The sequence below is a fragment of the Phlebotomus argentipes genome, unplaced genomic scaffold, assembly GCF_947086385.1.
Source record: "Phlebotomus argentipes unplaced genomic scaffold, Phlebotomus argentipes genome assembly contig_39, whole genome shotgun sequence".
Taxonomy (NCBI): domain Eukaryota; kingdom Metazoa; phylum Arthropoda; class Insecta; order Diptera; family Psychodidae; genus Phlebotomus; species Phlebotomus argentipes.
In genome coordinates this window covers 1,582,008-1,605,580 of record NW_026776182.1, presented here as the reverse complement: position 1 = coordinate 1,605,580, position 23,573 = coordinate 1,582,008, and the positions used below count along the sequence as shown (strand labels likewise).

The window sequence follows — 23,573 nt, the reverse complement described above, 5'->3', positions numbered from 1 at the left end:
TTGATGAGAGAGAAATATTTTATTTTATTATATAGTATTTTATTTTTAATTATAATGGTATTTCTTGTTCATCGTAATTTCATCATCATTTTTTCTTGGTGCTGTACAGAGATACACGGGTTAAAAGTGATCCATCAGCACAGTAATTGTTTGTTCTAAATACATTCGATAGAATATTTTTGTGACTTTTGTAGAGACTGGAACTGTAAAAATAATAGTGGTCGCTTGGTAATGTTTTGTTATTTTGCAAAAATTTGAGGAGAAAAAAATCTGTTTTGCCATCGGGTGTATCTAATTCTAGTGGTTGATGGATCACAAGTCCCTGTGAGTTGCAGGGTTTCTTCTATTAGTACGAATTTCTCACTTCTTAATCTTTTAAATTTAACATGATGACCATATTCTTGACACAAACTGTCCGCTTTTTTATCATTTTTATACAACAACTCTTTTTTTTTGCAGCTACCAACTTTTCCATTACATTACTTGTTCAATTTTTTAAGCTAGTCTTTATACTTAAAATCAATTGAAACAATTTGTCAGCCTAAGATTTGTCTTTTATAATTACACAAGTTTTACAAAGTCAAGCATAAAGTCATCAATTACATTTTCTTTTTTAAAGTTATATTTTTGGGTTTTCACTTTCAATAATCTATATATTTTCCTCATCCTCTCGTTTTTTTTTCTTTATCATATTTATATATATTTTAGTGTATTAAGTAGTGTTGTGTTTCTTGTGTTACGCCAACTTTCTGTATTATGATCACCTTTTCCTCTGATTGTTGCTTTCTTCTCTGAAGCACTTCCTCTTGAAACATCTCTGTCACCTGCTCTTTTCTCGCGTGTCAATCAAAAATTTTCTTTAAATCGTAAAACTTAGTAAATTGATATCATTTTATCACTAAAAAATTTTTCATTTTTCCACCATTACAATTACTTCACTATATGCCTTTCATCAGATTTTTGGTTTTGTCTTTTTTTCACTTTGTATACAAGAAGAATTACGACGAAAAGTAATATTTAGGAAAAGAAAGAAGTTTAAAAGTATGAGAAAATATTGCGATCTCTTTGACAATATGATTACGATTGTTTAAGAGTTAGCTTTATGTGGTGTTGACAACGAATTTTTCGAGTGAAGTAACAGAATGTCATTTGAGAAGGCTTTTCGATTAACGAAAGACCTTCAGAAATGAGTTTCTAATATGCTAATTTCGAATTTTTTTTCAGCTTGGAAGAGATATTTGCCATGATTTTTTATTAGAGGAATATGTGAAAGTGTTAAAGAAAAGTTGTTTACACTTGGTTAAATTTTGCGCAGGAATTGATAGCGAGGAGATACTATACAATTTATAAATATGTTTAATGTATATAATTTTGTTCTTTAATTTAAGTGGAAGGGTGATTCTTTGCACAATCTTATGGATTTCGGGCCTTTCACTAAAATTTCCCGATTTTCCTTCATTTCATTTATCCTCATAATAATAATCATCATCACCATCTAGGTATTAAAGGTGTGGTCGCGGGGTAGCTTTGATATGTCCGCGTATAAAACGATTTGAATAACAATGAAATATATATTTGTAATTAATATATTTTACTTCATTTCAATAATTCTTATAATTCTTTTTATCTCTTTTTTTAATACAATATATTGAAGTGATGCAGCCATGCACAATCAATTGAATTGATCACAATAGTTTATTTTATATTCCCGATTTTCTCATCAATAAAGTATCATTTTCTTTTTTTTTACTTTGAAAAATGTACAAAAGCTAACTAATTATATATTCATGTAAAATGAGTAGGGGAGAAGGAGGGAGAAGAGAAAATGATATCTACCCGAAAAAGCGAAAGAATTATAAGACTTCAATGTAAGTAGGTTATTTCATTAATTGTAAATAGGGGAATATACAAATGAACTGGCTGATCAATCCGCGCGTCAAACATTCAGAAGGCACCGAACTGAATTTTTTTTTCTTAGTAGGTATTCTCTTATAATGTCCACCCTTTATCTCTATCTGAATTCATGCGTCCTTTATCGTCGTTTCTGTATTCCATAACAGTAATATATGTTAACAGACAATTTAGTATTCCTTCTTTTTCGCAATAAATATATTTTTTAATGAGCTGACGTGAAACTTTGTTGTGAGTACCTTATTCCTTTAAGTGATTGTGTATGAAGCAATTTGGTTTCCGGTAGGTTACATAGATAGATTAATATTTCTCAACATGAAATTGGTAGTTGGAACATTTTTTTTTCTTGTTTGTTTTTGAAAATATTTTAATATGGATAATTGATTTGTGAGACAATCGGATAAAGCCAGTAAAAGAATTTTACTCCTCTTCTCTCCTTCTGCGTGACGTTTCAGAGGTGTTTATAAACACCTTCTGAAGAAGGAGAAAAGCCTTTCACTGACTTTATACGTTTGTTTCACAAATTAACCAACATTGGCCTTCGTATAAACAACAGAGATGGATAATTCAACTTTAAATTGTAATACATATGTAGGTACAGATATTGTGATTTTAATGAATATTCACACTGCAGAAAGAATTTACATTTGTAACAAAAATAGAAATTATCTCTCGTGTTAAATGCGAAAGCAGATTTCAATTCCAGATTTCATCTTAATCAATATTTCTTATACCATTACACGTAGCGAAATATTTTGTGATTTATGTATCTTATAAAAAATGTATGAAGATTAAAATTGTTTAAGGATACTCTTCTTAGAATGTGTCATTTGCATATTTTAGTATTCAATGTATTATGTATTTTTGTCTTCACCAATGCTTGACAGAAAGAAGCATCAAATAGAATGTTTGTGTATGTGTGTTGTAATCTAGATTTGTATGCGATGCGAATCCTTATTTGTTCATTAAAGAGTTTTTTTTTGAAATTTTTCTGATTCTACAATTTTTGTTTATCACTTAATTAGTTTTTATGATGAAGTTTCACAACAACTTTCTTCTCCACTATATTATGCTTTTCTTTCAATTATGATACCATGTCATTAAGATGTAAATATTGATAGTTTTTTTTATTGAAATGTAATCCAATAAAACGCATTAATAAAATATTCATTATATAGCTTTGTGAGTTTTATCCTTCTTCCTCTTGTTAGTTAGATATTTGTTATTGTACTTGAGCTGTTTTATTTCATCATATTTTATTTTCCGCTATTTTTTTTATTACTTTAATATGATTTTTATGAGCGTATGCGTATGTATGTGGAAAAGACTTTTTTTTACTTTAACTAAATCATTGAGTGTAAAATTGATGATTTATATTAATAAAATGTCAAAACTGTGGTAATATTGTCAGATATCCTTTCTTGTAGTGTTTTTTTTTTCATTCATCTTGTGACAATTTTTTTTCTAATACTCCCGCGATATTTACATACACGTAAGTCAAACAAGGGGCCGAATATATTATTATTCATATTTTTTTTGAAAGTACATTTTCTTGTAAATCTTTCTTACGTCTCTTCATCTTCTCCCATTTCTTCATCCCATAACACCCTACACCCGCAGATAGATTGCACGTGGTTATCGCAACGTTCCAGCCAGCAAAGTGATGAGTAAGAGGGGCGAGGAGATGTTTTAAATGTAAGGTTGTTGAATGATAACATTCATGTGGAAAATTGCTAGTTGAGGGGAAGTGAAAAGAAAATTCTTCCATTCTCTCGCGATTTTTCTAGGCAACATATTGTAACATTAAATACATTTTTTTTTGGTGAACAATACTGATATGTTCCGCTTGCGCACTTCATCATTACTCACTCTTGAGAATAAAAGAATACGCAGTTGCACTTCATCTCTTTTGGGTATAAAATGAAGGATAATCTATAAAAATCCTACATACCAACTAGCAATTTTACTTGTTTTAATAAAAATCTCATCCCTTGTCTTCTTATTCGATACTTTTTGTGTGTTAATAATATTACATTTAGCTGAGAGTTTTACGCAATTTTACGTTACATCTTGCCATTTCAATTCACTTTCTCACTATTTTTTTTTTTTGGTAACATCATTCACGTAGCTTTTTCATGGGCAGGATTTCACATTATCATAAAGTAGGTATTTGTTTCATTTTCTTTAAAACTGCTTTACGATTTTTTTTGGAGTATAACTTTGTTGTGTAATTTTCTTTGTATAGTATTGTTGCAAGCTTGAAATGTGATTTTGATTACATTGTAAATATATTTGAGACTGTTGGTTTTTCAGTTTTTTTTTTTCAGCTCTCTGCAGACAGCATTAGGCAATTTAAACGCTTGTATTTTGAGGATTGTTTTTATCATTTAAAAATTATTCCCATAACATATGTATGTATACAACATCACCAATAATATTATCTAGAGAATAGCAACTACACTGTCGCTCAAAAGTGTTATATAAGGATTATTACACATTATATTTCGCGGGAATCGAAACAAATTTTGAATAGTCATTCTAAAAGTATTAATTTTTTTTTTGTGAAATTTGAAAGAAATTTACAACTTCATAAATTTAATCGAAATGTTATCTATATTATTCAATTTGCAAATTTGCAATAGTTTCTGAATGATTTTGTTCTTATGGACACTTTTGCGCCACAGTGTAGGCGGAGCGGTTCAGTATAAGAATTTGGAAGGTCTTTCTTTTAGGAAACAGAGGCAAAATTGGCGCAAAAATGACGAAAAAGCGAGGAGCACTATAGTGATAGGACAACAAGATTAGTAGCTGAAAATGTAGGAGGAAAAATTGATAGGAATCCGCTCAGAAGCAGAAATAATGTGCGTAAGATTATTATCATAACCGTCATTATTATCGTCAATAAGAATTTTGTTATAATCTCTATTATCATCAATATTAATAAATATCAACAACGGTATCAGTAACAACAAGAACAACGATGTGACGTCGCGGCCAGCCTCATGGGGGCGTGGGCACATCATACCTTGACGATTAACTAGTAAACGGGGCGGTCGGGGTTATTTGCCGCCGAGACCGAATTTCATGAAAATCAGTTCTTTGCCTTTGGACAGGATATCGCCACCGGGCGCTGTGATCTCGTTGAGCTTCTGCATGAGATTCGGCCCCTGTTGCCCCGGCATTCCTGGCTGCCCTGGCATGCCCTGCTGCTGTTGCTGCTGCTGCTGCGCACCCTGGAGGCCGCCGCCGAAGGCACCCATTCCGCCCACGCCGCCGCCCATCTGGCCCGCCGGTTGCCCGCCAAACGGCTGCTGGGTCATCCCTGGCTGCGGGACGACCTGTGGGCCCTTTGGCTTGTTGAACAGCCCTCCTGTGGCTGCATTTGTTGCGCCGGAGAACAGGCTGGATGCCGTTGAGAACATCCCGCCAGTTTGCGGGGCGCTTGTCGTGGTCGCTGGATACTGTTGCTGCTGTTGCTGTTGCTGCTGTTGCATCATCATCGGCTGCTGTTGTTGCATCATCATCGGCTGCTGCTGCTGCATGCCTCCCATGCCAATGCCCATCTGCTGTTGACCCATCTGCTGTTGACCCATCTGCTGCTGGCCCATATGTTGCTGACCCATCTGTTGCTGGCCTGGCTGCTGCTGCTGCATCTTCTGCTGTCCTGGCTGCTGTTGCATATTAATACCGATCCCGCGACCGATCATCCCTCCTTTCCCCTGCATCCCCTAAAAAGCGCAGCCACGTTAATTCGACAAAACCCACCAACCCACTGCATAGTTTTTTTTGTTCTTTACTTTTGCACACTAACATATCTTGTTGAAAAAAATTATAACCAAGATTATAACATTTAACAACTACGTTATTATGCAGGAAAATTTATCATGTTCAAACGGCTTTTGGCTTCTCTTAGTTCAAACGCAAATGAACAAAAATATCAAATTGTAAGTGAAGATAATGAGAAGGGAAACTAAATGACAGAAAATATGTATTATTTTGTTCGAAATAAGAAGAATACGTAATGAGTTAGAAAATATGGAAAATCATTTGTAAAAGATCTTTTCATTCACACTTCTAAATTGAATTAAAGTAAGGGCTTTTAATCATTTTCCATATTTTCTTCCCACTTTTTTTTTTAAATTCATGTTATTAACCTCTATACATTTCTCTATTATTGAGTTTGTTTAATGCTCAAACCGACTGAGTATTTTATCAACTATTGTAATATATTACGAATTGTCCAAATAATGAATTAGTAATTTTTTTTAATTATATAAGCTGAACATTGCATTTAATTTCAAAAGGTAGGACTTGCGCAATCTAAGGTAAAATCAATGTTAAATATTTGTTTTTTTTATATACAAAACTACATGATAATTTAAAAACGACATGAAAAGTTGTAAATTCTTATATGTATTATCTAAGATGAGAAAATGATTTTGAGAGATGCAAATGAGACGAAAAATTCGAGATAACAAAATATAAAAAGAAATACTGAACTATTATGTTTTCAAATGGAAAATAGGCACGATTCTATCAAACGACAATTTTCAACAACGGTAACATCATAAAAGAGATGAGAAATTGCATTCTCGTTTCCAATATATTACCATTCAATGCGCTCAATTACGCGATGTTGCGAAACATCCGGAATACAATTTCAACTTTGCATTTTGTCCTTTCGTGCTGTATTTTATTTTGTAATGTAAAATCTAATTCCAGTTAATGGCAATTTTAATTAATAATTACTTTAATTTTTCCATGTCTGGCTGATAGAGTAATCTAAACATAAAAAAACCCGACAACTATCGCAAATTACATTTGTGTATGATTTCTATGAGTTCACAAAATTGAAATTGCCATCCGAATTTTTGATGATGACTTATACGAAGGTTGTACAAAATTCAACGTAACATTTATATTACAAAGTATTTGAGAGAAGAACACTCAATATGGAAATGAAATTGATAGGGACAGAAAGTCATCACTAAAATTGATGTAGTGATGAGAAAGACATTTAATCTAATTACACTATCCAACAAGAAAGAACGGAAAGAGTTATTTATATCAGTATTGAGAAAAAGAGATAAGAGTGGAAGGATAGAAATAAAACTACACACATGCAGGGTCATATTGAAGTGGTATTTCTTCTATAATTTTAAATTGTATGCTCCTGAGGGCTATTAGTTTAAAAATGTGACAAGATTTGCTTCAAACTAATTTTCGCGTCTGTTGTGATCGTTATTTTGCAAAATGTCAAAGATTCAATCGCTTTAGGTATTATTTTATCGCTTAATAGTGTCTTGTTGTTTATTGTCTAGCAAAGTGATGAAATTTCTGGAATGTTGCATTAAGAAGGTATTACGACACATCATATTTCCGTTCGTTAATTTTGCCTTTTTTAGAAGATATGTATGTATAAAGAATTAGAATTTTGAAACACAACATTTAATATCAAAACGACCCAAAAACGTGAATAACACTAAAATGAAATAAAATCTATCGCAGTCAATAGGAAAAAGATGCTATACACAAAAGGAATCTTCTGTACTTCTTCTCAATTATTATCAGGTATTAAACTTTATTAAACAGGTTTTGGGAAAATGTTTTGAACTATGGACAGAGGATTCACAGAATAAACTTGTATGAAAGAAAATCATCATCAAATATTGGTAGCAAACCAAATAATATAGAAACAATCAAACAACTTATTGCTTGAAATATTTCTTATAATAGCCATTGACAGAAATTTAAGTCATAACGGAAGACTTCATATCAATTCCGTTTTAGAACCATTCAAAATGAACAAAATATCATGTTTTCAGTAGTTTCTCAATCTATTAAATCTTAGTGATGATGTAATTTTTTTAATATCTTACTATTTCGAAAAAAATCAATGTTTTGGAAAACTAGCTTTATAATATGTGTAAGTCAGAAGCAGAACTAGAACATCTGCCGTACTCAAAAAGAAAATTTTCAAAAGGATTTTGTGAATACTTTGGTTATAATTTCCATAAAATTGTATTTTCTCCAATATTAATAGTACTAATTTGTAGTTAAAAAGTTTACAGTTCCTTCAAGAAATTTTGCAACATCCATACAATTTGATGTGAAACATAATTGAAGCAAATTTAGAAAAAAAAAAATTTAAGTTCGAAATGATTCTAATTTTCAAGATATAAAATTTAAAAAATTTGTTTCACTTTCATCAAGATGGAGCAAATGTTTCATTTAAGGATTTGCGATAAAGTATCTTCTAAGGCTCAAGGATATCGCGCATTTTAAAATCTATAGGTAGCGTAGCATTTTCGACTTAAAAAGTAAAGTCATCTATTGCTCTATCTAAAGAACTTCTAGCAGGAATTCGTTGATCGCAATAATTGTAATTAAAAAGGTCTTAGTCAATTCTTTTTGACCAGTTTATCAAAAATAAATATAATATCTCTAGTATGAGTAAAAATTAATAAGGTGTGAAAGATGATTTGTAACGGTTGTGAGCAACACTAACTAAAAACAAACTGTATTTAAAAAAAAAAATTCAAGTTTTCTAGAAGTAATGCTAAGTATTTTAACTATTGCGGCAGCGATCAGTCGGCGAGTTTAATATAAAAAGAATTCTAATAAATGAAGGAATGAACTGAACAAATTAACTCTTCTCATTGCAACTAAATTAATGCAATTTTTTGAAATTGCATCACGCAGCATTTGCAACATTTTAACAATTGCATTATGATTTAAAGAAAAAATGTTATTCAGAAATATTGTCTAAAGAACAGACAAATATCAATGTACTTTATGTGCTACAAATTATGAGTGGGCAGGTGGGTGTGTTTCTCGTTATATTTTTCTCATTTCTTTTCACGATCGAGCTTTTTCAGCTCATTCACTAACTTTTTCCTATTCTTTTCAATTTAGAGTAAAATTTTTATTGTGAATCTTTCAAGTTCCTCATAATTCTCATCAAATACCAAATTCAGTAGCAAATTTTAGTTAGCTTTCGTTAAGTAGTTAGTTACCTGCGTTTGGTGATCGGGGGCAGGATGGCCCGTGGTGTCTAACAGTGTAGGGGAAGTAGGGCGAGCATCTAGCAACAAACAACATGAAGACTTGACATTTACCACAGCAGAGCAATTCGCGTCTAAAGGCGTTCGGCAAGATTTCCCTAAATGCCGACCCTACTCCATTCTTTAACAGCAACACTCATATCTTCAAGTTTCCACATACAATTAATATTTGCTTCATGTATAATCTTCTTTTTTTGAAGCTGTGCTTCTTTATCTCTATACACATTTTGTGCATCATTTGCATTCGCATCTTTGAAATTTTCATGATCAACAATAAACAAAATGATCATTTCAATCTCTTTGGACAAAACTGCTGAATACAGGCATTTCATGAAGGGAAATATGTTATAGGGTATAATTTTGCTTCAGGAATCCCTTGCCTTCGCGCCCTAAACACGCTGATAGTGAGTATTACAAAAGACAAGATAGAAAGAGCTTTTTAAGTGGTGCGCACATTGAAACATTTAAAGCATCCGGCTTAAAACTTCTTTGATTCTTTCTTTCATATAGTTTTTCAAAATTCTTGTTGATTTATATTCTATATTCACGTTACATTTCTTTGATATCTCATTTACCAAAAAGGAATAAATTAAAACGTAAAATTAATAAATATGTATGTCTAAAATAAAGAAAAATGTGATAAAGTCAGATGGAAAAGAAGAGAGTATTAATGACAAATTTTTCAGTAATAAATTTCTCGTTCAATCAACAGAATCAACCGGAAATGAGAGGTCTTACGTTTAAAATCTCAATTCATATAATGTTATGCTTCAATACGATCTGAATATGATTCTTATATTTTTTTGGATTATTGTTATGCTAATACTCTTTGAATAGAAGAACTGATGGGAGATGTTCAAACATCAAGGATGATGTCAATGAATTACCCCTTAATGCAATGCAAAAAGTAATGCTGTGCTCACATAATGATACACTTTATGATACTATGACGTCAAATTTTCTATATTGATTGTTATCGCCTTCATCGTATAGTTACAAAAGGATCGAAAATAGATTAGTTTATATATGTAATGTTGTACTATTTATAATAACCTTAGGATTATTTTAAAATTTATATGTGAGCACAGCATTTAAAATTAAAACATTTGTATGTACATAATTCTCTGCAGACAATAAAAATCATCACTACAGTATTTCAATTATGATTACGTTTTGTGAGAATGTTATTTTTTATATTCAAAATTATGGGGGTAAATGACAAAAATGATATTCATTCACTGCGTCAAATTGCAACTATGATGTGAATGTCTCTGGAGGGAGCTAAGAATCTTTCATAATCCCATTACATTATTTTCAAACATCTGCCTATGTACAGAAATTGCATGAAATGAAACTTGTTCTGCAACTTTTCTCAGTTTCTATCCAACATTTTTTTTTTCTCTTTACCTATATTTATGAACTTGTTATCCATTACGGATATTTTGTTTGTTTCATTAACCATGTGAGATTGCATTTTTAATGTGAAAGTTGCCACATGTGGGACATACCTTTTCTGATTTGCTGACCGCGCTGATTAACACCCACTGGTCCCATGTTCATGTTGTCTCGCGGCGGTGGCGGCGGACCCCGGGCACCTGGCCCCGATCCACCAGGTGCTGACGTCCTGCCACCGCGATTGTTCATACCGCCCCGACCCATGGTGCCGGATGCCATTTGACTATTGTATTGTTCAGGAGCCTCGGCGAGAAAGTTGGACGGCACTAAGCCGCGTACTCCGTCCAATTCGCCCATGTAGAAGCCATCCTCATCCATCTCACCATACACGAGCACCACGTCGCCAGTCTTGAAACTGAGCTCCACCTGCAGTTAGGTGCGACAAAAAGACGGGGTAGAGCCACATAAGTTCACAACCATCTGCCACTACTTGCTGGGGAAAATGGGGGGTGATGTCTTGACTTGTCTCTATGCGGTGTCTTGTGAGTCTGTCTTATGCATTCCTGCGTGTCTTGTTATGGATGGAGTGCTACACGCCCACATTCCACATCTTTCTAGGGACTCACCTCGGCATCAACATTAGGGCTGAGCTCCTGTGGGTCATAGTCATACAGGGCAATCATTCTCTTCACCGACGATGTGGCATATATGTCACCCCAGCGATCTCGACTCACACCACGGACACTTTGGCCAGTTCCAGTGGCGAGTGGCGGGCCACCCTGAGCCCCCACTTGGCCTTCCTCAATTTCCGTCACCATATTGTGAGGCACATAGCCGCGTCGACCACGCAATTCGCCCCAATAGAATCCATCTGGGTCCTTGTCGCCATACACCTATGACAAGGCAGCACAACATGATTCTCTCTCTCTTAGACATCAACACTCTCCCTCACTCACTTTGATGGTGTCACCCTCCTGGAAGGGTAGCTCCTCCTCGCAACTATCCGGATTGGGGCTCATGGTGCTGGGATCGTAATCGAACATGGCCATAAAGTAGCGGGCCTTTTTCATCTGCTGCTGTTGCTGTTGTTGCGATATCGGGCCGCGGCCCTGCATCATTCCCGGCCGCTGTTGCTGCATTGGGCCACGCTGCTGTATCGCCGAGGGCCCTCCGTAGAACGGCTGTTGCTGCTGCATTTGCTGCTGCTGTTGCTGCTGCTGCTGATGTTGCTGCATTTGTTGCTGCGGATGTTGGGCGCGCTGTCCCATTTGCTGATGCTGTTGCTGATTTGGACCCATTCCCGGATTCTGTGGTCGAACTCGATCGGCGGGGTTCCGTGACATCGGGTTCGTTTGATATCCCTTCACATAAAATGCAACATTCGATCAATTGATTTCAGAATATAACAACACTAAACAGACAACATTATTATGTACATTACTGGTAATACACTTTGGAAAATTACATGAACAGTCAACAGGACAGTGTGGCGTATGAAAAGTATGTGGATTGATACACAGGAGTATTATTCATCGACATATTCTATCCAAGAACTCGAATAGTGTGAAAAGATTTCTCTAGACGCTGAAATTTGATGATATTACAAGAATAATAAAAAAGGCTAAATTAAATCTTTTTCAATTTTTTTTAAATAATAGTGAAATATATAAAAATTCTATGACCTTGTATTTATCAATAAAAGCCTTTTTTGAAAAATATTTTCACATTAATTCGATTTTACATTACTCTCTAGATACAATTCGGAGAGATACTTTATTAATTTAATACTCCTGTTGGTTAAATAGTGAATAGAAGAGATAGATTATGGCACACATGTAATATCATTTGAAGGTAGTAGAAGAAGAAATTTTCATTCAGCACAGACATTAGAAAGTTCACCGCCAAAATGCTTTTCAAATATGTAGGTGTATTACAGCAATCACACTGAGATAGAAAATGAGGATATGATTCATATTCATTTAGTCATGATAATAATACATATATTAGAAATAGAAAATTGACTTAGTGTAAGGCACATATTGTGTTTAGTCTGTATAGTATACAATATTTGTTTTCCAAGTTCCGTGTCAGTTTTATTGAAAAGTTTTGAGCACTATATATAGTTTTGATGAATATGTAATTTTATCAGTATTATCTACCCACAATTGAATGTATTTGGTGCATTCACACATTAAGTAATCCTGTCTTTCAGTTCGAGTTTGCATGAAACAATTTTTTCTGAAACCCATCATGTTTTTCTTCAATACGTAACAACAAAAGGAACTACACTTTGAGAGATATTTACTAATATTACTTCACACCATTCTCTCTTTTCTTGATGTAAATAAAGTGTATGTGAATTTGTGTAAACATAAACTTACAATTCTTGAAGTATACTTAAAAAGTAAGAATAGAAGTAAAGAGCTGGATAAAGAGATAGCACCCAAGAAATTTCAGAGTACACACATGATATAGAGTGCACAGAATAGAAGACTTTTGTACATATTACACAGCAGTGTTTCACATTCTAAGGCAAAATGTTTAAGTAATACACATAACAGCGCACATTTAATTATTCTGTGTTGAAGTTGTGAGGTGAGTACAAAGTTATTTATAATATTCTTATACATTTAATAACAAAATTAATATCAATAAAATTTAGCGATGATTTTTAAAAATACGATCGTGGATAGAAAAGTGTATATCGAATTATATAAATAACCTTGTACATCAATAATAATGTTTGAAAATGTTTTTCAACAATCCTATAATATTATGAATGTTTCTTTCGAATTCGCAACTCCATCTCTGCTCTCTTCATTTAATCCTGAACAACAATAGTTTCTTTCATTTTACACTTGATTTTACATGAAAATACAGAAATACAGAGCACTATCGCCAGAGACACAAATGTAATGAATGCTCAAATGATGAAATACAACTGAATTTGACAGTCTAATTGGTCACTTTTTCCAATAAACATTTCGTCTAACCTGTTGCTGTGGCTGATGTGCTGCTGGGGCACTTCGTCGGCGCCCCGTATCTTGATATTCACTATCATCACTTACATAAGTCGTATCCCCCGGTCCGTCTTTAGTGATCTCAATGGCAGGTATTCCACCACCACTACCACCACGCATTTGGTGACTACCCTGCTGTTTATGCAATTTTATAGCATTTTCAATTCTTGTCAACATAAACAAATTTCTATTATGATCTTCCTGTTCTCATAATAATCAATCGACCATTCACACAGGTTAAAAAATTGGAATGGATTGTGTGCATGTTTGCATTACGAAACTAATCCTGCATTTGTCACAAATGAGGAATTTTCTTTATTTGCTAAAAAGCAACATGTTTTTTCGCACAATAATGTCGAGTTCGACACATAAAGTACATTTCAATCACATTCTCTACACTAAATTGTGATACACTATTTAGTGTTTAAGAAAATGTATAAATGGAACATTTTTTTTTATTAAAAAACAAAAATAAGTGATGCAGAAAATGGCTATAAACAAGCGCAGTGGAAAAAGTTTATATAGAAATTGTAAAAATTGCAAGCATTCAATTTAAAAGAAAATTCTGTTGCTTTTTATCAAAAAAAGAATAGGTAATATTTGTTTTATTTAAGAATTAAAAACTAGAATTAACACTCAGCTAAATATGTTTATTAAAATGACTAAATATATTGTGTAATAAGTGAAGAAATGTTCAAGTAAGAACTTTTAAATTCAAATCATGCAACTATGTATATATGTAATTTCAATATTATAATTTCTCCAAAATTGCTTGGAAGATGTACAGTGAGGAGTCAAAGATTCATCAAAATCCAAACACCTAATTCTATTTCGTAATATTCAGTCTTGATGTAGACAAAAATTTTTATACAAAATACTTTTCAATACAAAAAGGCATCAAAAAAAATCTGAACTCCATTAACGTTGAAATGGAATTGAATGAAACGCAAAGTGAGATTGACAATTTCAAAACTTAACTAGGTATGAAATTGTCAAAAGTTTTTATTTGAAATAAATTTGAAAGGTGGCATTTTACTCCTCACTGCGTGTGAAAAATTCTCTGAATGAGTGCCAAGAAACTTAATAAAAATCTGTCTGAAAACTTCTTATATCAAGTAGACTTTTTAATTTGGGCAGAATATTCGCCAGACACCCACTTATTATGACCGATACTATTTTAGAACGAGGGGAAAATTGGAAAAAGTTCATTGAGGTAGCAGTTCCTTTTATGTTTCACTGTCTGTATATATGTATAATTTTCAGGGTGAAATATACTGCAATATATGTTTATATATAGTAATATAGGGATTACGAGAGGTTCTCCACTCACCATTAATCCATGTTGCTGATGCATTGAACCGGGAAAAACCTCTTTGTCACTCAAATTCTCGTCATGCTCTATGACTTGTTGCTGTTGCTGTGTCATTGGCATTTGCTGATTCATTTGCATTTGGCCAGGATTCTGTTGCTGCATCATTCCAGACTGCTGTGGCTGTTGCTGCTGCGGTCCTGGCCGCTGCTGAGCACGCATGTGTGGCGGAATTCCGGTGTGTGGTGCGTGTTGTGCACGATTTCGCGCTGCATTTCGAACTACATCTTGTGTATAATTTAATCCATTTTCAGTATTGGTTTCATCATATCCGAAGCCAATATTTTTTACAAATGGAACAAAAGAAAATTTCAAATTAAACTTCAAATCTGATAATGGTACTGTGGATGATTTGGAGGGAATATTAATAGGATGTAAAAGTGCTCTCATGAAGGATATTATAACGAGGGAAGCATTTAAATGTTGGATAGAAGGTTATTTAGGGTATGAGGTTATCCATATTTTAGATAATTTTACATTTAAATGAGAAACATAACAATTTGACATAGTCACAACACATGAAAGAAGATTCGAAGAGGCACAAAGACCGGAAAAGATAGAGAGAGAGAGAGACACACACTTTGTGAAGGAAGAAGAGATGCTAAAAATTACCTGTTGTCATTGAATTATAAATTGTAGTCTCTTTAAAGACAATTTTCAGTTAACAATTATGCAGCACACAGAAAAAAGAGTCAATTGAATGAGAAAAGCATCTTCAAAAAGGATAGGATAGATCACACAACTACCATTATCAAGATGGAAATCAGTGATGAAGATCCTTTTTAAAAATGAGAGAAATTAAATTAAAATATTTTCAATACGAAAACAAATTCCAATATCAAAATCATAAGACAATGAAGAGAAAAGGCTAATTATGAAAAAAAAGATAACACGACAAATTTACAACGGCTTCTTCTCATTATATCACTCCGAGATTACAACAAAGATATCGAAATTAGGAAATATTTACTTGGGATCGCTGTTGGCTGACTATCAGATGACTGTGAGTCTCTAGATTTGGTACGAACGGTGACAGCTTTTGGATTCAGTCCCACTAGCTTTCCTATATCTATTAACGCATGATCACCCGTTGGTGAATCCACATCAGTGACTTTCTTTCCATCCGCGTACACGGCATAACCTGTCACGGGACCAGATGATGGTGGTCTCGAGACAGGCTGCCATGTCACGAGGAGAGTTCCGTCCTGTGGACCAGCCTCAACTTGTATTTCCTGAAAGTGACCACGCTTCATTTATTACATGCGTCAGTATTTATCTCTTCATTTTTTTTACAACAACATTTTTCACTTTGATTCACTCCCAAGCAGCTGTATTATTGTCATCAATACTATGGATTTTAAAATTCGAAAATCATTCTTCCAAAATAATTATACAAATCCATGTTATTCAAACCACACTGTCTTACAAAATGCCTGAGAAAATCATGGATCGTAAGCAAATATGGTTATTGATACACAAGATGATCAGGGAAAAAACATTACTTTGAAACATATATTTATAAGGATAGAGAAAAGGATTGTAATTTTGGAAAATGCAATTTAACCCTCAAAAAGTTCAATAATCAAAATCCAAGAGTTATTTGTTCTCTTAAAATAAAAGAAAAACTATATAGGATTCTACATATTATTTTTTCAGACAGATTATGTTATAAAATTTTAGAATTAAGCTAAGCTATTACCAGTAACTACACATGGGGCAATTTCGTAATGAAATATGCTGTGTTTATTTTATGATAAAAGTTATCATATACAGTACTTTTCCACTGTGGCAAGATAAAACAGCCCAATTGACAAATGCAAATGTTCTGTTCGAAACTGCCCCCATTAGGTTAAACAGGCAAATTTGAAAAGTTGTGAAATAAAAGATTCATTTGCAGTTTGGAAATTGGCAAGTGCTGCTTGGGAATTATACCAAAATCTTGTAATCATGCAGCGTTTGATAGAATGGTACTCACTTGTGGTGGATCTGGCAGTCCTTTAGCTAATGTGCGGAAATCAGTGTAAGCACCAGGAGCCTCTTCAGGTGGCGGAGCCGGAGGTGGGTTTTGGCCAGGTGCTCTTAGATGTTTGGCTCTCACAGTCACACGATATTGAGTGCTTGGTGCCAAGCCTGAAGTCAATTGTAGAATTATGAGGAGAGAAGAAAGTAATCAGTGAGTTTAAAATATATTTAGAGAGTGAATAGGTGTGAAAAATATGGATTACCTGTGATTGTATGACGATAAACGCCAGGTTTCACGGTTCGAACCTCCACATTATTTACACAGACTACGTGTTGATGATTGGAATTGGCTGGAAGCCATGATATGACTGCTGAGGAGCAGGTGATGTTACTGGCTCGCACGGCCGATGGACCCAGGTGAGATGTGTCGCGGCCAATGATCATAGTGCATGCGGCATCACGTGAAGTGCGTCTGTTCTGAGTCACGCTACGAACACTAATTCTGTGTGGCTGCATGGAGTTAAATTGTTTCATTTTAGCAGCTAATTCGAGTCAATTAGGGGAAAATGGGTCTGGGGTTGCGCACTTACCCGTGTAGAATCCACACCTTCCACGAGAGCACGGGTTCGCTCATTAGCCTTCACAGTCACCTTCAGGACCCCATCCACGTAGACATGGTAGCTCTCAATTTGATTATATCCCGCCGGCTCCGGCATCGACCATCCAATGAGTACGCTCTTGTTCAGTTGGCGCTCCAGCGTCAGGTGTCGGGGTGCAGGAACTAGCACGGAGAACATTAAGTCAGCTGCTGAGATGGTTAAATGAGTAATGTTTGCAAGATTCTGCCAGTGACACCAAACATTTTACGCTCATTTCCAAAATTCGAGATCTTTTACCATTTATACACACCAAAATTGTATGCACTTACAATGAATAAACATTGTTCTTTTACTGTTTGGTTACGGATAGGAAGGCATCAGCAAGCAGAATCCATTCAATAGTTTCAAATTTATGTAGAAAAAAATAAGGAAATTTTACTGAGTTTGCACACAAAATATTTCAGTTCCATGCAACCATATTCTGTACATTCTAAAAATATCAATTATTTTCAGAGAATTTCCAAGACAGAGAGAGCACCATATCGATTTGTATTTGAGTGCATTACTTTGTGTGGAAAGTTCTAGCAAGTTTCATGTTGATCACCCTGAACTTCCTGAATATTGCAGTTTTCATGTTAAATTTTCTCCGTTCACCTCATCTGTCTCACCTCTTGGTGCCTCACTTTATTCACCACCCAATAAATAATACTGTGAGGGAGTGAAAAAGTGAAAAGTTTGAAGAAATGGGAAACGATAGCACGTGTTGCATTTTACTGGATATCATATACATGTATGTATGTGAAAAATCAATGAGATTTCTTGCCATCTACCACACTTTACCAATCAGGGAGTTTCTTCTTTTTATCTTTTGTACACAATAACGATCCCCCCCCCCCTCCCAACCCCTTGCACTTTCAAAGTTCTCAGTTGCGCCGTAATATTATTTCACTACTGCACGTCCAAGAAGACGGAAAACTACATCTTTGATGACTTTATGTACACTCTCTATACCCTATTCTATGTACAAAACTGTGAAAATATTTTTTGACACCATGTTCTAGGAAACATACTGTTTCATCAATTTGCCATCAATAAATCGACAACAAGTGACGTACTTTCCAAATATACTTATTTCACTTTGATTCGCAAAGTATTTTTGGTGAAAACATTTATTTGGTTGGTTCACAGAGTAAAAAAGAATCAAATTCATTCATTACAAGGCAGTTGTAATATTAACGTTTTGATTGATCTGTTGAAGATGGCAACGAAATTACGCAAATATACAGTTATACGGTAGATGTTTTTGACATATTAATTTCCTTTATGAACTATTTCCACCATCTTTCAATTGCCGAAAAATATGTGCCACTAATGCAAACATCAAGGAAAATATGGTGATTTATTTACAATAATATTATCATTCTGTTGCAATATTGCACATTAGACACATAGACGAATTCTTGTGAGAGGAGAATAGAAGTGAGAACATAAATATATTTCCGAGTGAGTTGTACACTTCGACGGATTATTACCTGTGTCAGCCTCATCTTCCAATTGGTCTGGGCCAAGATCGCCGTGAGTCTCACTCAATCTCGCCATGTCTTCTGAAGTGTGAGTCATCAGAGGATTGTTGGGTGGAAGAGGGGCCGGATCTAAAGGCACCGGAGCGTCATCAGCGTCTCTTAGTGTCGTCACAACAGCCTGATGGAACTCCAGCAAATCATCGCCTACAATATCAAGACAATTTATTAGTATAATTTAAGGTTGATAATTCAGGCAAGGAAGTATTGAGAAATTTTTTTAGATTTCATTTGAGTAGATAAATTTGTGAAGAGAAACACAGAGAAGATAAGAATAGAAATATGATAGTTGTGAATGTAAAATGTACCAATTAAACGCTGAACAAATGATGCTGGGACCAAACCACGGCGACCATCGAGTAATTCAGCGTCAAAGTAACCACCTTGTGGTTCTCCACTTCCCCACACAAGGAGATAGTCTCCAGCACAGAGTGACAATTCTCCTTCGGACTCACTGAAATCACGCAAAATAATATCGAGAAACAACACAATGTTGCACAACTCATCAAGCAAATCAACATAGATGTACAAAAAATATAATTGTCAAAAATGTGTCCTTACTCTGGTGGATCGTAAGAGAATCGTGCAATAAAAACGCAGCATCTCCCCTTCCCTGGTATGTCCAGCATGTCAACCTGTGGCTCTCCCGTCCCATTTAAAGCTAAGAAGCCATGCTGTCGACCTGTGTTGCAAAAGCCCAAATTGAAAGAACGATTTAACAAGAGGAACAACGCTCCCAAACAACTTTACACAGATAAAACGGACAAAATGATAAACTCGCACAAATTCAATATTGAATCCAATGAAACGATTTTTGTTTGTGACTTTGAAAGAAATATTTTGTGAAGATTTAAGATATGAAGCACAGATCGGATTACTTACTATCAAGATCTAATCCACCGAGGCGAGAGAGTGGACGCTGAGTGTGCATGAATGTTGGGTTCACACCGTCCAATGCCGAGTAGCTGTCCAGACCCCACGATGCAGGTGGTATTGGAGAACATGGTGTGCCGGCCCGGTTGCCGTAGCGCCCCATACCCAGATCAATCTCGTCCAAGGACTTCAACTTCATGGCACTGGTCGTAAGCAACGGATTCGTGTAGGTTGAGTAAGAGGAGGCGTTGTAGCCACCCAAGCCCGAAGGCAGTGACGTGCCCCCAAGTCCACTGAGACCACTTGTGCCAATGAGACTCGTGGAAGCGGCTCCTGTGAGACCAGCAGCACCCAGAACTGAGCCCACGCCCGCCGAGCCCACCGTCGTGCCGTAGGTGTAGGACGAAGCGCCTGGAGCTCCGCTCAGACCCAAGGTGTAACTCGCCGAGCCCGATGGCAGCGAGTACGTATTGTGAAGTGATAGGACGGGCATTGTGGTACTCTGCAGGCAAAGGCAAAATGGCATGAGTAAAGACGGGAAGTGAGCATAAACTATATTACATTTGTCTGGTGCACTGTTTCATGTATTAAAAAAAAGTTTGTGAGATTCAATAGACATGAATCATGGTGGTGTATGAAGACAAATTGGGCTGCTGCAGTAACTAAGAAATTCTTGGCACAGAAAAGCCATGTAGAGAAGCAATATTAAACTGAGAATTATAGAACGCCAGCGTGAGTCATAAGTGGGAACAATTGATGGGATTTTATTGCACTATCGCCTAGAAATTTCCAATTGGTTTCTTCACCCCATTTATGGCCCTTTGGCAAACTGAGTCGGGAAGCAAAAATCACACGTTGCAATTTCATTTACACGCATTGTGCAAAACCTGCTGCTGCTGTTACAGCTACTTATATTTTTATGCAATGGTATACAACTTGCTCCGTATATTATAGAAAAAATCGCAAATGAAAAAACTAATCAGTTACACTATATAATTTCTTCATAATGTGCATCAGGAAATACTCAATAGCCTTCTTTACAACAGAGAGGAAATGCCTCTAAAAGAACCCCTTTAATTTTGCCTATACATACATACATGTGTGACCTTGTGACTAATCACTACGGCTCGCTGTATGTGTGCTCTATGGGAGATATGCCCCATCCAAAGTCATAAAGTGGCAATCGCGTTTTCTGTGAATCAAATTTCAACCAATGCGTGTTTAGCATGTATGAGGAAATGAGGAGTCATTGGCACAAAATCCCCAGCCACTATTTTTTATCATTCTTGCTATGACTTTGTACAGTGAGACATTGCCTTGGACACTTTCCAAAAATGCGGTATTGTGTATTATGCAGGATTTTTGTTCTCCTTAAGGGAGCTTTTGGCAGAAGAATGGAAATGATGGGTGACGGGGGAAAATTTGATTGTATAGGGAGTGTGGGGTGATACATCAGTGTAATGAGCAACTAGATTCTAAGACGAAGATACTGTCGTGATAAACGGGAAACAATAGAAAACGGAAACGCAAGAAAACTCAACTCAATGAAAACTGTCTACGGGTGACACTGCTCTGGTGGAGGGCAATAGCCAATTGTGTGAGTAGGTGGGGAGGGGAGGTGTGTTGCTATGGAACGCGCACCTGACATAAGGGTGGCATAGTGCTAATTGGATGTGCCCTGACCGGCAGTGGCGAAACATTGGCTCCGGGAAAGGACGTGGCTGATGGTCCTGCAGCTCCTACAGCTGATGCCGCGCCGACAGCCGCGGCACTACTGAGTATCCCGTCAGTGGTAGTCAGTGCATGGCTACTTGTGCTTGACGTGATGACTGTCGCGAATGGGGAAGCGCCCGCGCCCCCAGTCACCGATGATATGCTCGTTGGACACAGGGTAGATGATAATCCACCGCCTAGTGACGTGGCTGGCGCTCCAATTGCCGAAACGCCAGGACCCGTGGTTCGGGGATGTTCTAATTCAGCTAGTATACGATTGTCCTAGAATTGGTGAAAGGCAAGGACGCGGCGATAATGAGTTATAAGGATGGAGTCTGTACGAGATCTATACAGAGACATGAGGAGAGACAAACAGGACAACGACTAATTGAACAATTCCGTCAACATTCAATTTTATCAAAGCACGATATATAAAAAAAAATTTCTCAAGTTCTGTTCATTTTTTCTGTTATATGTTCATTCGCATTTGTTCGTGTCTTATGGTCTCTTATATCCTTTGGTATATCATCTGATTTCTGCACATAAATTTACATCTTCTGGTATACATATGTCCATTGTCAATTTTCAATGAATGGAAGACTACCACCATTCTCCATATCTACATGGACTGTCTCTCGACACACCATGTAGGCGTATGAATTTTGGTAATCTCTCTTTCCTTTTCTTTGGGATGTAAGACGGATTTCTCAATGATAAGCTAATTTATATATAAATATCGCATTTTGTGTCCTTTGTGGGTAAATATGTACTTGGTAAATATAAAAGTTATATATGAATTGAATAAATGTCTGTTTAACAAAGTTACACATACATTAGCAATTGATAAACGTGCCTGTTCGATCTTTGCCATTATTCTATCTATTTCAGAACCCGAGGTCGGGGCCCATGTTACAGTGGCGGGTGGTACAGTCACTTGTGGTCGTCCCGATTTGGATTTAATTGCAGCAGATAGTTCTAATTGTAGTTCTTCACATCTTACAGTTTCTAGCGCGGCCTATAAAATTAGGTGGTACAAGAGTTGCATTTTAAAACTTTCTTGCAATAAGGTCTAGTAATTACAACAAATACAACAATACAACACTTTAACAAGTCCTAAATTCTTTTTTTCTCAAATTAAATTAAGTGAAACAAACATAGATTCCACACATCTCAATACTTTGGAGATATATTAGCAAACAGGATGTGCTCTGATGAGGGATGAATTGGGTTCAAGACATTTGGGAAATTCAATCCAAGAGAATGTGAGTAAGAAGGAGGTATTAAGGTAGTGAAACAGTATTGAGAGCATTGAGAGTATGCTTATCTTATCTTTCAAATTGAACTCTTTTCTTTGGATTTAATTGTTGCAACAGAGACAAACACACCTTCTTCTCCAATTCTCGGGCTTTTGATTGTAAAGCATCGAGAGGCTCTCCCGTTCTCGACAAACCAGACGTCATTCCTCGCAGTTGAGCCAGAGCTTCCTGAAATACACCATGCCATCCTATATCAGTCACTTGAGATTTCAATCACATCTCATTGCAGCTTAACTCGAAAAATAGCGAAATGCACTGCGAATTACAGAGAGTTCAACTTCCTAATACCCTAAAATATTAACACAATTCATGCAATATTGCTTTTTTAATACACATTATGTATCCATTAGAACCTCAAGATTGCAAATTTCAAATTTTTCGCGCTCTTACTTTGTAAGAATAGTTGCATTCAAAATGCCATACAGTTAATTTGAATCTAAAGAGGTGTTCTTCGTTGAATTCTCTGAAAAGTAGCAAATGCTGTACTATTTCTCTGTCTAATTCAATTCCATCTCGATCGATTGTATAATAAAAAATAATGTTTTTCTTCTTAGTTTTAAACATCAATAAATATCAAATCACACATTTACATAACACGTACATATTTCCGTATTGATGATGCATTTTTATGATTTATTCCGCAGAACATGATTTCGTCTACGAAATGTTGGATTTAACTGATATGCCAAATTTTGCAAAATGCCATGAAATGCATGTAATAAATAAAATTGTAAAGGAACAAGAAACATCTACATATATGACATACATACA

General features: G+C 35.5%; 1 protein-coding gene across 1 annotated transcript in view; it reads right to left on the bottom strand.

The window, feature by feature from the left end:
- The window catches only part of LOC132263849 (RIMS-binding protein 2), a 29,523-nt gene continuing 5,950 nt past the window's right edge, over positions 1 to 23,573 (bottom strand). Inside the window, exons 3-20 of the mRNA XM_059763844.1 lie at positions 22,872 to 22,970; positions 22,340 to 22,501; positions 21,415 to 21,768; positions 19,783 to 20,275; positions 19,462 to 19,582; positions 19,209 to 19,354; positions 18,853 to 19,047; positions 17,312 to 17,502; positions 16,985 to 17,231; positions 16,735 to 16,889; positions 15,730 to 15,991; positions 14,721 to 15,037; positions 13,364 to 13,525; positions 11,327 to 11,731; positions 10,997 to 11,263; positions 10,484 to 10,796; positions 8,928 to 8,995; positions 1 to 5,639 (exon numbers count right to left, since the gene is read on the bottom strand). Of these exons, the coding sequence (XP_059619827.1) occupies positions 4,971 to 5,639; positions 8,928 to 8,995; positions 10,484 to 10,796; positions 10,997 to 11,263; positions 11,327 to 11,731; positions 13,364 to 13,525; positions 14,721 to 15,037; positions 15,730 to 15,991; positions 16,735 to 16,889; positions 16,985 to 17,231; positions 17,312 to 17,502; positions 18,853 to 19,047; positions 19,209 to 19,354; positions 19,462 to 19,582; positions 19,783 to 20,275; positions 21,415 to 21,768; positions 22,340 to 22,501; positions 22,872 to 22,970 (4,626 nt within the window). The 3' untranslated portion in view covers positions 1 to 4,970. The remainder of the gene's footprint in view (positions 5,640 to 8,927; positions 8,996 to 10,483; positions 10,797 to 10,996; positions 11,264 to 11,326; positions 11,732 to 13,363; positions 13,526 to 14,720; positions 15,038 to 15,729; positions 15,992 to 16,734; positions 16,890 to 16,984; positions 17,232 to 17,311; positions 17,503 to 18,852; positions 19,048 to 19,208; positions 19,355 to 19,461; positions 19,583 to 19,782; positions 20,276 to 21,414; positions 21,769 to 22,339; positions 22,502 to 22,871; positions 22,971 to 23,573) is intronic.